At 45.1% G+C, this 13,355-nt stretch overlaps 1 protein-coding gene across 4 annotated transcripts in view; it reads right to left on the bottom strand.

Annotated features, from left to right (window-relative positions):
- The window catches only part of WWTR1 (WW domain containing transcription regulator 1), a 149,821-nt gene extending 137,244 nt beyond the window's left edge, over positions 1–12,577 (bottom strand). Inside the window, exons 1-2 of one of the 4 annotated variants that reach the window (XM_027543673.1) lie at positions 12,083–12,577; positions 10,753–11,186 (exon numbers count right to left, since the gene is read on the bottom strand). In XM_027543673.1, coding sequence (XP_027399474.1) covers positions 10,753–11,186; positions 12,083–12,427 — 779 coding nt within the window. In that variant the 5' untranslated portion in view covers positions 12,428–12,577. Of the gene's footprint in view, positions 1–10,752; positions 11,190–11,591; positions 11,881–12,082 lie in introns of those variants that run through there. The other 3 variants (XM_027543672.1, XM_027543670.1, XM_027543669.1) reach the window with 3 other exon arrangements.
- Between the last annotated feature and the right edge of the window lie 778 nt (positions 12,578–13,355).

Here is a 13,355-nt window from a genome sequence, read left to right as displayed (position 1 = left end):
ATGCTTTTGAACTGTGGTGTTGGAGAAGACTCTTGAGAGTCCCCTGGACTGCAAGGAGATCCAACCAGTCCATTCTGAAGGAGATCAGCCCTGGGATTTCTTTGGAAGGAATGATGCTGAGGCTGAAACTCCAGTACTTTGGCCACCTCATGCGAATAGTTGACTCATTGGAAAAGACTCTGATGCTGGGAGGGATTGGGGGCAGGAAGAGAAGGGGATGACAGAGGATGAGATGGCTGGATGGCATCACGGACTTGATGGACATGAGTCTCAGTGAACTCCGGGAGTTGGTGATGGACAGGGAGGCCTGGCGTGCTGCAATTCATGGGGTCACAAAGAGCCGGACACGACTGAGCGACTGATCTGATCTGATCTGATCTGGGTATCTTTAATGTGTTAAAATGTTTCTCAGCCTCTTTTAAAGTTTCCAATACTGCTCATTATAACAAGAAGTACTACCATTCAAGCCATTATACAGCCAGTAACCTGAAAATTTTCCATTCATCTCCTTTTCTCACAGCCCTTATCTCCTCCATTACCAAATCCTATCCAATTTACCTCTTTAGTGTCCCTGAAATGATTTCACTAGCCCTCAAATGACTGATTTCACTTCTTCCCTTTTCCAGCACCACCAAAGCAATTCCCCCATGACTGAGTCACTCATGTGAGTGAGTACCTTCATTCCAGAGTGGCAGAATATTCAAGTTATGGCTTGTGAATTCTGAAACTGCAGTTAAAATGTCTATCCCCATTTCATCCCAGTACAACCCACATCCTGATCGGTTTGGGAGCATCAAGGACATCAATTTTCCAAACCACAAAGCCAAATCCCAGTCTCTGAACTATAGTTACCCCAATGAGGGTTTTCGCCCATCAAGAACCTCATGAAGTTCTCCAGAATTTAACTCATATCTATACTCAGTCCTGAGGGTGTGTGAGGACCAACCAGAAAAAGAGACCACCTAAGCTGTGGTTCCCAAGATCCCCAAACAACCAACTGATGCAAGTATAAATGAGGTCATGTGTATACATAATAAATCCCTGGAAGATACACAAGCAAATGTGAACAGTGATTCCATTGAGTAAAACTAGAGGGTGGAGTACTTTTATTTTTCACTTTACATTCTTCAGCTCTGCTTAAATTTTTTGATGAGAGTATATTAAAAAGCCATCTTTTGGGGGTGAGGGGGGGAACTGCAGGATCCTACTTCCCCAACCAAGTTTCAACCTGAGCCCCCAGCAGTCTGAGCACAAAATCCTAACCACCAACCCACCAGGGAATTCCCCAAGTGTCATGTTTTAAAAAGAAATTCAAAGATAAAACCAAGTCAGTAAAAGTTATGTTTGTTCACTTGGGTTATATTTCTTTTGCTTGTGTTTTCTACTTTTTTGATGGATTAAAGGATTGTCATAGTTGCTTCTCAACCTGTGAACCCCAAGAAAGGTTTTTCATGGACAAATTGGGAGACAGACAAATATTCAGTATTTCAGTATTTGCAGAAAATCCATCACAAAGAAATATATATTTTTAATAAAAAAAATCTAGTATATACATTTCCCCCCAGTGAACATGTTCTGTTTTGGCACCCCACAACATCTCTGAATACCCATCCTTCATCCATCTTCCTCACCACTGCATTTAGTACATCGAGCTAGGGTTCTAAATTTTCAGTCCAGGCAGGGGACAGATATGATTCCTGAACATGAAGATTCCTACAAGGAATTCCAGGCTGTAAGCTTGCAAAGATTTAAAAGAAAATATTAGAGGATTCTTTCCTTATCAAGCATCTACCTATGTGCCAGGCACTGTGCTCGGGTTATACAATGACAAAGCAAGGAAAACATCCACTCTTGCCCTCGTGGAAGTTACAGTATAGTAAGAAAGAGAAATAAATCAGTAATAAGGGTAATTTCAGGCAGTCCCGTGGTTGGGACAGCCGAGTTTCCACTGCAGAGGGCTTGGGTTCTATCCCTGGTTGGAGAACTAAGATTGCACACACAGTGAGGCACAGCCAAAAAAAAACCACACACACACACACAAAGAAAAACACACAGTGATACAGCGGCAATGCTAATCTGGAGAGACACGGAGGGCTATGGGAGAACCTAGCCGAAGCATCTAAGCCAGTGCGGGGGCTGTGAGTCAGGGAAAACCTCCTGCAGGGCTGGCACCTCAGCTGATGCCTGAAGGTAGTGTGGGTGTTAACCAGGCAAAAAGCGGGGAAATAATGTTCCAGGCACAGGTAGCAGCTTGTGCCAAGTTCCTGAGGCCAGAAGGGGTGTAGCCAATGGGAGAAACTAAAAGCCATCCAGACCAGCTGGAAGTTTCAGATCTGTAACCATAATAGAGATGACTGACTTATTGGGACACACCTCAAAGCGCTTCCAAGCTGGGAGAGCAGCTGCACACAGGTCAGAAAGGGGCTTTCAGCCTGATTGTGTCTGTATTCTTCATGATTCTCCAGCTAGACTGTCAGCTGCCTGGGGTCTGAAAACCTGCCCGATTTCTCCCCTCTCCACACAGTGCCCTGAACGGGCACATAAGAGCAGTGCAGTGATTTTTCCTGGTAGATGCTGAACCAGTTAAGATCTCTTAAGGTGGCACAAAGGCAAGGCCCCATCACCATCTCAACCAGGAACAAGAACAGGAATAAGTCAACTTTCAGGGGAGCCAGGCATGGCACTAAGCACTTGGCATATATTGCTGATTTCACTTCATCGAACATCATTTTTCCCCTTGTCATCTGCTGTGTCTAGATGGAACATTAAATAAAAGCTAGAAGTCCAAGAAAGAGAGCAGGCAAATTAAAAATATGTCAAAGGAAATTCAGAAGATCTGCTGCCATCAAGTCTACTTCTTATCCTGACTTCTATGGAGAAATTTGGTTAAGATTTTAGCAATTACTGTGTCAAATATGTTCCCTGGTGGCTCAGACAGTAAAGAATCTGCCTGCAATGCAGGAGACCCGGGTTCAATCCCAGGGTTGGAAAGATCCCCCTGAGAAGGGAATGGCAACCCACTCCAGTATTCTTGCCTGGAGAAGTCCATGGACAGAGGAGGCTGGCAGGCTACCCAGTTCATGGGGTTGCAAAGAGTCACACGACTGAGGGACTAACACTATCGTGCATAACTGAATCACTTTGCTGCAGAGCAGCAATTAGCACAACACTGTAATTCAACTACACTTCAATAAAAACTTTTTAAAAAGAAAGAAAAAGAAAAGAACCCAAAACAAGGAAAACACAGGCAGTTCCCAAAGAGGACTTCCTTGGTAACAAAAGCTCCAGGCTTCAGTTACTGAGCTAAGGCTTTCAGATTCCCTCATGCCCCACACATCTACCCAAATCTACCCCTCCATCTTCCCTTGCCTCTGTGCTTGCTCTCTCCTGTGATTTTTACCCTACTTATCCTGATTTATGTTTATTGTGCAACATTTGGAACATACAGGAAAACAGAAACTAGACAAGAAAAATCTCCATAATCCCACAAATGACCATTGAAAACACTTTGTTCATGGAACCCTCTATCAGACAGACACACACACATACTTTTTTAAATAGTATCAGGATTATGATACTTACACAAGGTACCATAACTGTTGGGTCTTTTTTATGTTATACCCCACTTGTTTGATATTTAAGGCCATTTCTTATCTCTAAGCATTGGTAACTGACTATTAAACCAAGAAATACAAATGAAAGCCTAACACATACACAAAGCATACTGAAAAGAAAAACTATAACTTGATTTAAATATGAAACTCTCAACTAGAGAAGTAACAGTGAAGGTCACAAAAAGGCTTCCCAAAGTCTACAGAACATTCCTGGGTGGATGGTAAGAGATGACAGTTGGAGTAAAATGTTCAAAAATTAAATATGCTTGTGAAATATTGGTTTAAAAATGAACTAGCTTTGTAATAAGTGACTCTGGAATCATTAATGCGTATTGTGAAATTCCAAAAGAGGGATAGAGCATGCAACGTATCTCAAATCTATTGGTCTTTGTGAACTTTTGTTCACAAAGTATCTGAGTGGACTAGGGTTCCTAGGAATACACTTTGGAAAACTGCTCTGCTGATATTTCAACGCACTAAAATATTCACAGTCCCTCAGTGGACGGCCATCCCCTCAGAACTTGCCCTTCAACAATAAGTTTATTACTTCAACCCCCAGTCTTCCTAATCATACTTTTTAATAAAATTATCTTCTGGATTGGTGGGTTCTTTCACTTCCATCACCCTCTTCTGTGGTTAGATATTTCCTGACCCCAGGAGGGAGGAAAGGAAAGACAAGGATGATAAGGGTATAATTCCCACTTGTCTTAACTCAATTTGTCAACAGACAGAAATTAAGATCACTCAACCCTTTAAGCAATTTATTCCTAATCAATCTCTGCAATTATAAAGACAATGAGAAGTACCCTTTTCTCCTTTAAGCTACTTTACTCACATTACCTAACTATATTTCATCAGGAACACATCCAATCCTGGCATAAATTAGGTCATCCTCCCGCCATGTCACAGCTGTGTTCCCTGCAAAATGGTATGGATTCATGAATGGTGAAAATCTCAATGAGAAAATATAGTCATTGTCCATAGACTACCCATTTCTGGTTGATTTGCTTTATCATCTCTCTTGCTCTCTCTCCAACAATGAGAGCTCCAAATCTGATTGCCCAGACTGAGCCTGGAAGCAAACCCTAGTGCTCCACCCACCACTCCAAAGTTATCTGGTCACCAAGGATACCTAATTACAGGGACTAATTATGGGCAGTAATTGGCATGAGGCAACAGAATACAAGGGTAGGACAGGTTTGAGAATCACAAATCTAATCCCATCTCTGCCACGTGCCTGTTATGTGACCCTGGGTCATGTACTCAACCTTATTGTGCCTCAGTTTCCTCAACAGTAAAATGGTATAATAATATGTACCTGTTCATAGGTCACTGTGAGGGTTAAAAGAAAGAATATGTGAAAAGCACCTAGGGTTCTGAATAAAGTTTCCACACACAAGTGTCAGGAGTGGGCTCCATGGGTGCTTCTGATCTCCCTGAGAAGCACCGATTCAGCTCCCCGCCTCCTCTGGCATAGAACAGATAATCAACACATGTCAGTTACCTCCCCTTCTCATCTCTCCCCACTTCTCAATCCCACTCCCCTTCCAACTCCAGCCCACACACAAAACTAGCAGCCACAAGCCAAATTATAAAAATCAGAAAGTAGACTTTCCTCAGAAGTGATTGGATACCTTTTGCCCAAGATGCTGCAGCAAAAAGCCACCATGCCCCAAGGTGGGGATCCCTATTTAGGTTTTTTTAACACAAAGATGGACTGTCAGTTCTTATTTTCGACTTTAAAAATCAGCTTGCAATTCCAGATCCAGGCTGTCATTCAGCGCCAAACCTTAATTAAGAGCCAAAATTAGTTTACCCTACTACCAAAGTCTCTGCATCTGATTTTGGCCAGGTAGACAAGAGTATGCATGTGGGGAGGCAAGAATGAACTTGTACTGAAATTCGACTATGTACCAGATACTTCAGGTATGTTATCTAATCTTCCAAATACCATGAAATAGGTATTATGATCCTTATTTTACAGACAAGGAAACTAAGGCAGCAAATAATTTTTTTTGATTGACAAAGGCTCTTCATGAAAACAACGACATTATCTAGTCAACCAAAGGTAAACAGAGAAAACCAGCCAGAGTCAGTTCTTTTTTAAGAAAAGTAAAACTTAACAATTTTAAACGAAATCTTTTCTAACTGAAAAGAATTTGAAAACTTTACCTCCCACAAACATCTCTTAAGAAGTTACTGAAGTTTGTACTTCAGCTTTTCTAGCCATGGAAAGAAAGAGAAGTCCTAGGATGACAGTCCTGTTGTAGGTCTAGAGAGAAACCAGAATGGGACACAAAGATTAAGGAATCTGGACATAAAAGCTTAAGGAAAAGAAACCTGACAACCAAGGGGATTTCGAGCCTAGAAAATTTTGAGATCATAATAAAGGCAAATAACATATCAATGCATAAAAAGGCGATTAGAAATACTAAGAAAAAAAATCTTTAAGAAAGTCAAGGTCCAAATATGAAGAAACTAAAAGGTGACACAAATTTAAACAACTGATGAAAAGTGAAAAGAAAGAATACATTTGACTTTGTTGCTGGATATATCCTCCTGAGTGTTTCAGGAGTGCTGACACCAGACCCAGTGTGCAAGTCTAAGACCCAATCTAATACACAAGGCAGTAAATTATATTAAATGTTGCTTCCAGTTTTTCAACTTCAAGAAGAATTTACGAATACAGTCAATTGGGGGGCAAAGCACAAAATTTTTATTAGTCATGGATTCAGAGCTTTGGAATGTTGAGGTGTCACAAACAAAAAGCAAACTGTGGAACTGCCAGCCACCCAAATCTCCTTGACTTACAAAATGGGAAGTCAAGAAATACTGTCAAAAGTTTCCAGAAAATAACAAAGGTGACCTAACAGACAAACTCAAAATAATGTAAATATCAAACTTGGGAGAGGAAAAAAGAAACATTTTAAGGAGCTACATTTCTCATTTTCTTCAGTTCAGTTCAGTTGCTCAGTCATGTCCAACTCTTTGCAACCCCATGAATCGCAGCACGCCAGGCCTCCCTGTCCATCACCAACTCCCGAAGTTCACTGAGACTCACGTCCATCGAGTCAGTGATGCCATCCAGCCATCTCATCCTCTGTCATCCCCTTCTCCTCCTGCCCCCAATCCCTCCCAGCATCAGAGTCTTTTCCAAAGAGTCAACTCTTCGTATGAGGTGGCCAAAGTACTGGAGTTTCAGCTTTAGCATCAGTCTTTCCAAAGAAAACCCAGGACTGATCTCCTTTAGAATGGACTGGTTGGATCTCCTTGCAGTCCAAGGGACTCTCAAGAGTCTTCTCATTTTCTTATTAGGAGTTAAATATTGATAACAATAGTGGTAAAAGCATGTTACTTAAAGGGTTAAGAAGGTAAGAATCTAAGAATTAAATACAGAAACAGTTTTTTAAAAAATTTAAAAGTTGCCTCTGTGAGCCTTGAGAAATTTTGACAAAAATAAATTTCTACCACACATTACAGAAAAGGCTAAACACTAAAATTATTACTAAAACCTGGGAGTGGCAGCAAATGTTACAGCTGGAATTATATTTAAGAGTAGGGATATATTCTCTTATAGAATATGTTATTCAAATACAATTTTTCTGTAAGAATGGAAAGTTCTACTGAAGCCAGATCATTTTCTTCTTTATAATTCTCTATTTTCTGGTCTAGATACACCAAATGTATTCCATTTATAACCAGACATTTTTTTTTTTAATTTTAATGTGATCAGTGTTCAAACCCTGTTGCGGAGAGCCCAACACCTACACACCCCAACCTGATTTATGAGCTGTAGAGAACAGCAGAAACGGTGCAGTCATCTCAGAGGCCCTGCGTTTTAACATGGCCTGGTTCCATCCAGCCCACAGTTAAATGGCACCCTAACATCACAGGGAAGGTTTGAACACTGAGAAAAGGTGTCCTTTAACAGGTGTCAGAAAATAATTACATTGTATACATAAGAACAATCTTACCTGAGAAAATGACAAAAACTGTTTAAAGCCTCTTAGATGTCCAGGCTTTATATCCCACATAGCTCATTGTTCAACTGGGGAAGTGACATGGGGATTAAGTGGGGCATGGAAAAGGGAAAATTGCTCCTGAAGTAAAGGCAACAGATTAGAGGGCCAGTCCACCAATAAATAAGCACGTGACTTTCCCAAAGTCATGTTGATACCCTTCCCTGGCCTCAATTTTCTAACCTTCCCCTAAAAAATGACCTTGTCAATTATGAAATGATTTGATTTCTGATTTATAAAGCCCTCTACTCCTGACAGAATCAAGAATACGATTCTACTGCTAGCCCCATTTCACAGATGATGGTGCAAAGTCATGGGTAGATTTTTATGAAAATTAATCCAGGGTCAGCGGCCATCATTTTCCAAGCTTCTACTTAAATCCACCAAGATACACTGCTTGATGAAACAAAATATGACATATAACGTTCACCTTATTCCAACTTTAACAAAGCTCCGAAAGAAATTCAGAGAACTCTTGGAAGAGTTCTTTATCTCAAAAGACAATGATCACAGTGATTTAATTTCTTAAATTCCCTTAGCTACTTGGCCAACAATTTTCAAGGATTGTTATCAGCTCAAGCCTACAGCCCTATTATCTACATGTTTTTCCAGTTGTTGTCATCACTGACTGTACAAAGGAGATTCACCCAGCTTTGGACTGAGGAGTGGCTTTCTGTTATTGTTGTTGTTTAGTTGCTAAGTTGTGCCCAAGTCTTTTGCGACCCTATAGGCTGTCCATGGGATTTTCCAGGCAGGAATACTGGAGTGGGTTGCCATTTCCTCCTCCAGGGGATCTTTCCCACCCAGGAATTAAACCCATGGTTCCTGCCTCATCTCCTGGATTGCAGGTGGGTTCTTCATCACTGAGCCACCCAGGAAGCCAAGGAGTGGCTTTAGTTGGGGGGATAAGGCAGATGTAGCAGATCAATTTTTTCTAAACCCAAGGCTAACTTCCACTTTTCACGAACATATTTTTGAGCTACTCCAATCGTTCAAAATGTGTATAAAAGAGAATTCTTTTGTTTTGCTTTTGTTTAGGGATCTTTTCCCCTAGCTTTCCTCAGACATTAGGCAAGACTACCTCTTATTTCTTATTTTTAGCAACCAGTTATACTGATCGCATATCATATATATTTGTGTATGTATATATATAAACATAGTTCAAAAATCATTTGGGACCAAAAATATTTTCCAAAATTATTGTAAAATATTGGGTCTTTTTCTATTTGTATGTACTATTAAGTCCATTTCTACAAAAGTCACAATAACATATTCAAAACTGCATTTACCTAAATAAGCAACACAACATGCTGCTTCAGACCTTTATATGGTATATAAGGGCTGGAGCTAATGGTAAAGAACTTGCCTGCCAATTCAGGAGACACAAGAGATGCCCGTTCAGTCCCTGGGTCGAGAAGATCCCTGAAGGAGAGCAAGGCAGCTAACTCCCATATTCTTGCCTGGAGAATCCCATGGACAGAGGAGTCTGGGAGGCTGCAGTCCATAGGGTTGCAAAGAGTCGGAAATGACTTTGCACATACACACAGTATATAAACTAATGCCATCCTTTAGAACAATATCATCACACTTAGAAAAATGTCATGCTATTACATCACATACTTGAATTCCACCAACTATTTAGATCAAAGCACTCAGTATGTGTCCACACTAGCACTCAATAACCAGAAGACCAGTTGTGGACTAAAACGATCAGCAACTGTTTCGGACAAGGGCTTCTCAGCGCTACATCAACCCCACCAATAACAAAGAACTCCTTCTTGCACAAGATGTCAACAGCTTTGGGATGGAGAAGAAATAACTGGCTACCAGTATGAGTAAAATGGTTGGCTATGATAAGCCTCCATCCATCACTGTGTATTTGTTATCAGGTCCACTCATAGAGCCTGGTGGGCTGCCGTCTATGGGGTCGCACAGAGTCGGACACGACTGAAGTGACTTAGCAGCAGCAGCCTCTCATAGCAATCAAAGTATCAAATATTACCTTATTAAAATTGCACATAACAACTTCTAAACTACTCTATTTTATGTATATATAGGCTTTAAAATAAAGTCTAAGGCAAGTTCTCAGAAGACGAGTTTTCCTCCACGGCAATCAACAGCCAGCCAGTGCAGGCAATCCTGAACCAAGTGCTCCAGTTGGCAGGACTTCTATCCAGGCCATTGATGGCCTGACCCCACCATGACCTCACTGGTTATGTTTCAAGTTCTAGCTTGGCTTCTCCTTCAGAATATAATTATTTTAGGGTACCACAACTGAAGCAACCTTCTTTATGCCTGTGAATACATTTTTCTACACAGTCTAATTCCACTCGAATGTAAAATTCACTACATCGAAAAGCCAGAACAACCTGTCGGGAAATACTACAAAGCAGCTCCTGATCGATGATATTCTAGGTTACCGAGTGCAACACAATAGAACTCCTGACCCAATTTCCACACAATTGATTTGTCCAGCCCACAACTACTTCTCCACGCAGTTCCTAATTACATCACTGGGGGGTGCTGTATGGTCATTACGTCACCGAACTGGGAGCTGTAAGGCCTAAGTCAGTGAGTGTTCCCTTTTCCAGTGGAGAGACAGCAGACCACCTCCAGTAACAGAAGTTCCTCTCTCCTCCCCAAGCCTCAGTTCTGTTCTAGAACTATCTTGATGTCACATCGCAGTGCACCAGCCTAGGAGTTACCTGACTTAGAGTGGGCCGGAAAGGAGTAAGAGTTTGGGTCCAGAAGTCAAAGTACTCCAGTATCAGTACTCCAGACTCAACGCATAGTCATCTAGGTGTTTCACGAGAATTCTGCCCAAGTACTTTTTTCTTCTACCTCGAAGAATTTTCATGTCCTGAAAATCTCGCAACTTCCCGGATCCTGGATGAACTCCACCAGCCCCAGCTTCTGATCCCTTACAATTCCAACACCCTAAAACTAACTCCCACTTCCAGCCTCCCAGATTTCTGGAAAAAAGCCGTGCAAGGACACACATTAACACGCAGGCACCCACACGCAAGTATGCACGCACGGTCACGAATACGCACAAGAACAAGCGCGCGCGGCCTGGGTATTGTGACTCTGTGTCCCCCTCTTGCTCCAGGCTGACTTACTTGAGGAAGTACCTCTGACCAGTGGCCGTAAAGGTCATCTCCCAGCCCGGGGGCAGCGGCAGCTCGTCGGTCACGTCGTAGGACTGCTGACGGAGATGTGCGTGCTGCTGCGCGGGGCTGACCGCGGCGCCCGCGCCCGTGCCCAGCTGCAGGGACGCGGGGGACGAGTGCGAGCGGACGTGCTGGGCGCCGCCGGCCAGTCGGGGCCCCGGGTGGCCGCCGGACGAGTCGGTGCTCGACTGGCGCGAGTGCGAGCCGGAGTCAGGCTCCTTGAAGAACGATTCGGGCAGGATCTTCTTCCGCCACGAGCTGGGCTTGGGATTCATCACCGAGTTGAAGAGGGCTTCGAGGTCCGTGTCTAGGTCTTGAGTGACGTGGATCACTTGCTGCCCGGGTGGCGGGAGCGGTGGGGGCGCCGAAGCCGGATTCATCTTCTGCTAGGAGAAAGGAGGTCAGATTAGCTTCTTATTGAAGGTCTGAGAATTAAAGGGGAGAATAGAGAGAAGAGACAGATAGGTGTCCGCCTCGGGATCCCAGACACCCAGCACTTAGACCAGCAGGATGGGGGAGGGGTCCCTCCTGGCCTCCAGAATTATGCAACTTTCTTGAAGCCAAGAAGTTACCAGGAAAGGGGGAGGGGGTGTCTGCTGGGAGTTAACTGCACAGGAGACGCTAATGAAACTGCTGGTGTCTAAGGACAGGTCGAAACTACCCAGAGCAGGCAGCGCCCTCAAAGTCTCAACCCGAGCCAACTCCAAGACGTCTCCACTCGGTAAGCCCGAGGAGCCGGGCGCCCTGGCGTGGTGCGGGGTGAGCGGGCGCGCGCCAGCGGGCACTACCTGGGCGCGCAGCAAAGCCGAGTCTGGGCGTGCGGTGGCCGCCGTCCCGCCCGAACTCGCCGTTGGGCCTGGGTCGCTCGGCTGCGTCCCGAGCTTGCAGGGCTGGAGCTGGGGCCCGGCTGGCAAATCCCGACCCTACTCGGTGTCTGGCAGCCGAGAGGCTTCGGCTCTCACATCCCCCGAACTGGCCTCAGGCGCTCGCGCTCCGCGGAGAGGCGGAGAAGCAGACTGCGCGGCCGCCGCGGATCCCGGACTGTCCCATAAACAAAGTTTGGAGCAAACTCCCACTCCCAGGAAAGAGGCGGGTCCGAAAGTTGAGCTGTTGAATTATGCATTACCTCCAAGTCCCGAGCCTGCCTACCCCTTCTCGTCCCTCCCCTTCCTCCTCCTCCTCCTTCCACCCTGGCACCAGAAAACCCTGGGCGTGCTGGGTACTCTGCAGGATAAGAGGAGATGGGTGCCCCCCACCCACTCCTCCTGGTCGCGCTGACCTCTCTCGCGGAACCCTGGATCTGCATTCCTTTGAGTTTACCACGGACTTGGGGCGGGATCAAAGGGAAAGTGGCCCGAGCCTGTTTAATCAAGGACTTGTGGACCGAAACCAGGCTGGGGGCGGCGGAAGACACGCGAGTAAGGGGCCCAGACAGAAGAAGGGCGGGTTCTGGGTGCCGCGCCTTCTCTTCGTGCCGGGTACCGAGGCCGGGAGGCCGGAGCGCGGCACTGATCAGTGATTCTAAGGGCGGGCCCGGGTACGCTCCGACGCGGGGAGACACCAGCGAGGCCAGCCTTTCCACGGGAGGCTGCATGTGACCATATTTGGTCTGGCGAGGAGGCATCTCGGCTGTTTGGCTTTCAATTGTCTGCTCGTGCGCAGACGGTGCCCAGAAAGTGCCTCTGTCGCTAGGGATGCGACTTCGCCAACTAGTTCACTGTAAACAAACAAGCTTGAAACCATTTATCAGTTCTTTTTTCCTCTCCAGGGTGACTCGGGTCACCAGGGGTTGAGAAGAAACCTGGGCAAATCTTCGGTGCTGGAAAGGGACAGCATGCCCCCCCCCCCCCCCCCGCGACATCCTCGCGGGTCGTGGGAGGATTGGAATGTCCCTGACGCCCTCCAGAGAGCCTGGAACCGGGATGGAACCGGAACAGGTGGCTGGGAATTGAGAGGGTGCGCCAGTGACCCGGAAAAAACCACCCACCCTCCCACCGACTGGATCTGGGCGTGGGATGGAGACCCCCTGCTTCTAGATCTGGCCTAGCAAGACAGCTGCGGGAAGTAGGAGGCGGCCTGGCCCTCCAAAGCAGCTCGATTCCTTCTTTTCCTTGTCCCCTCCCGTCGGGGGGCGGGGGGGGGGGGGGGGGGGAGTGGTGTGCGAGGTAAATTCGGCTTCAGAAAACCCCTACCCCACCCCACCCTACTGGATTCAAACATAAGCTTATGAAATAAGTCACATGAGACAATATATGTAAAGCGCTTTGCAGACATACCTGCCTACATACCTTTTTGTTAAATAAAAGTGCAAGTATTGTGCCTCCACATTTTTATTAGAGTAGAACAAAATCAAAATTAAAATCTGGAGTTGCTGTGAAGGAGAAAAGTGTATGGGAAAGACAAGGCCATCCTATAGTTTTGCCATGGAAAGGGTAGGAGTATTCAGAGCACATTCCCTGAATGGCTGCTCCCTGTCACTGCCCAAAACATAGCAGAGGGCACCTATGTGAGCCCCCTTCTTCATTATCTATATCTGAGGGTGTGCTCCTCAC

The sequence above is a fragment of the Bos indicus x Bos taurus genome, chromosome 1 (genome assembly GCF_003369695.1).
Source record: "Bos indicus x Bos taurus breed Angus x Brahman F1 hybrid chromosome 1, Bos_hybrid_MaternalHap_v2.0, whole genome shotgun sequence".
Lineage (NCBI taxonomy): Eukaryota > Metazoa > Chordata > Mammalia > Artiodactyla > Bovidae > Bos > Bos indicus x Bos taurus.
The sequence above is the reverse complement of the archived record's forward strand: the minus strand, read 5'-3'. Positions and strand labels throughout refer to the sequence as shown.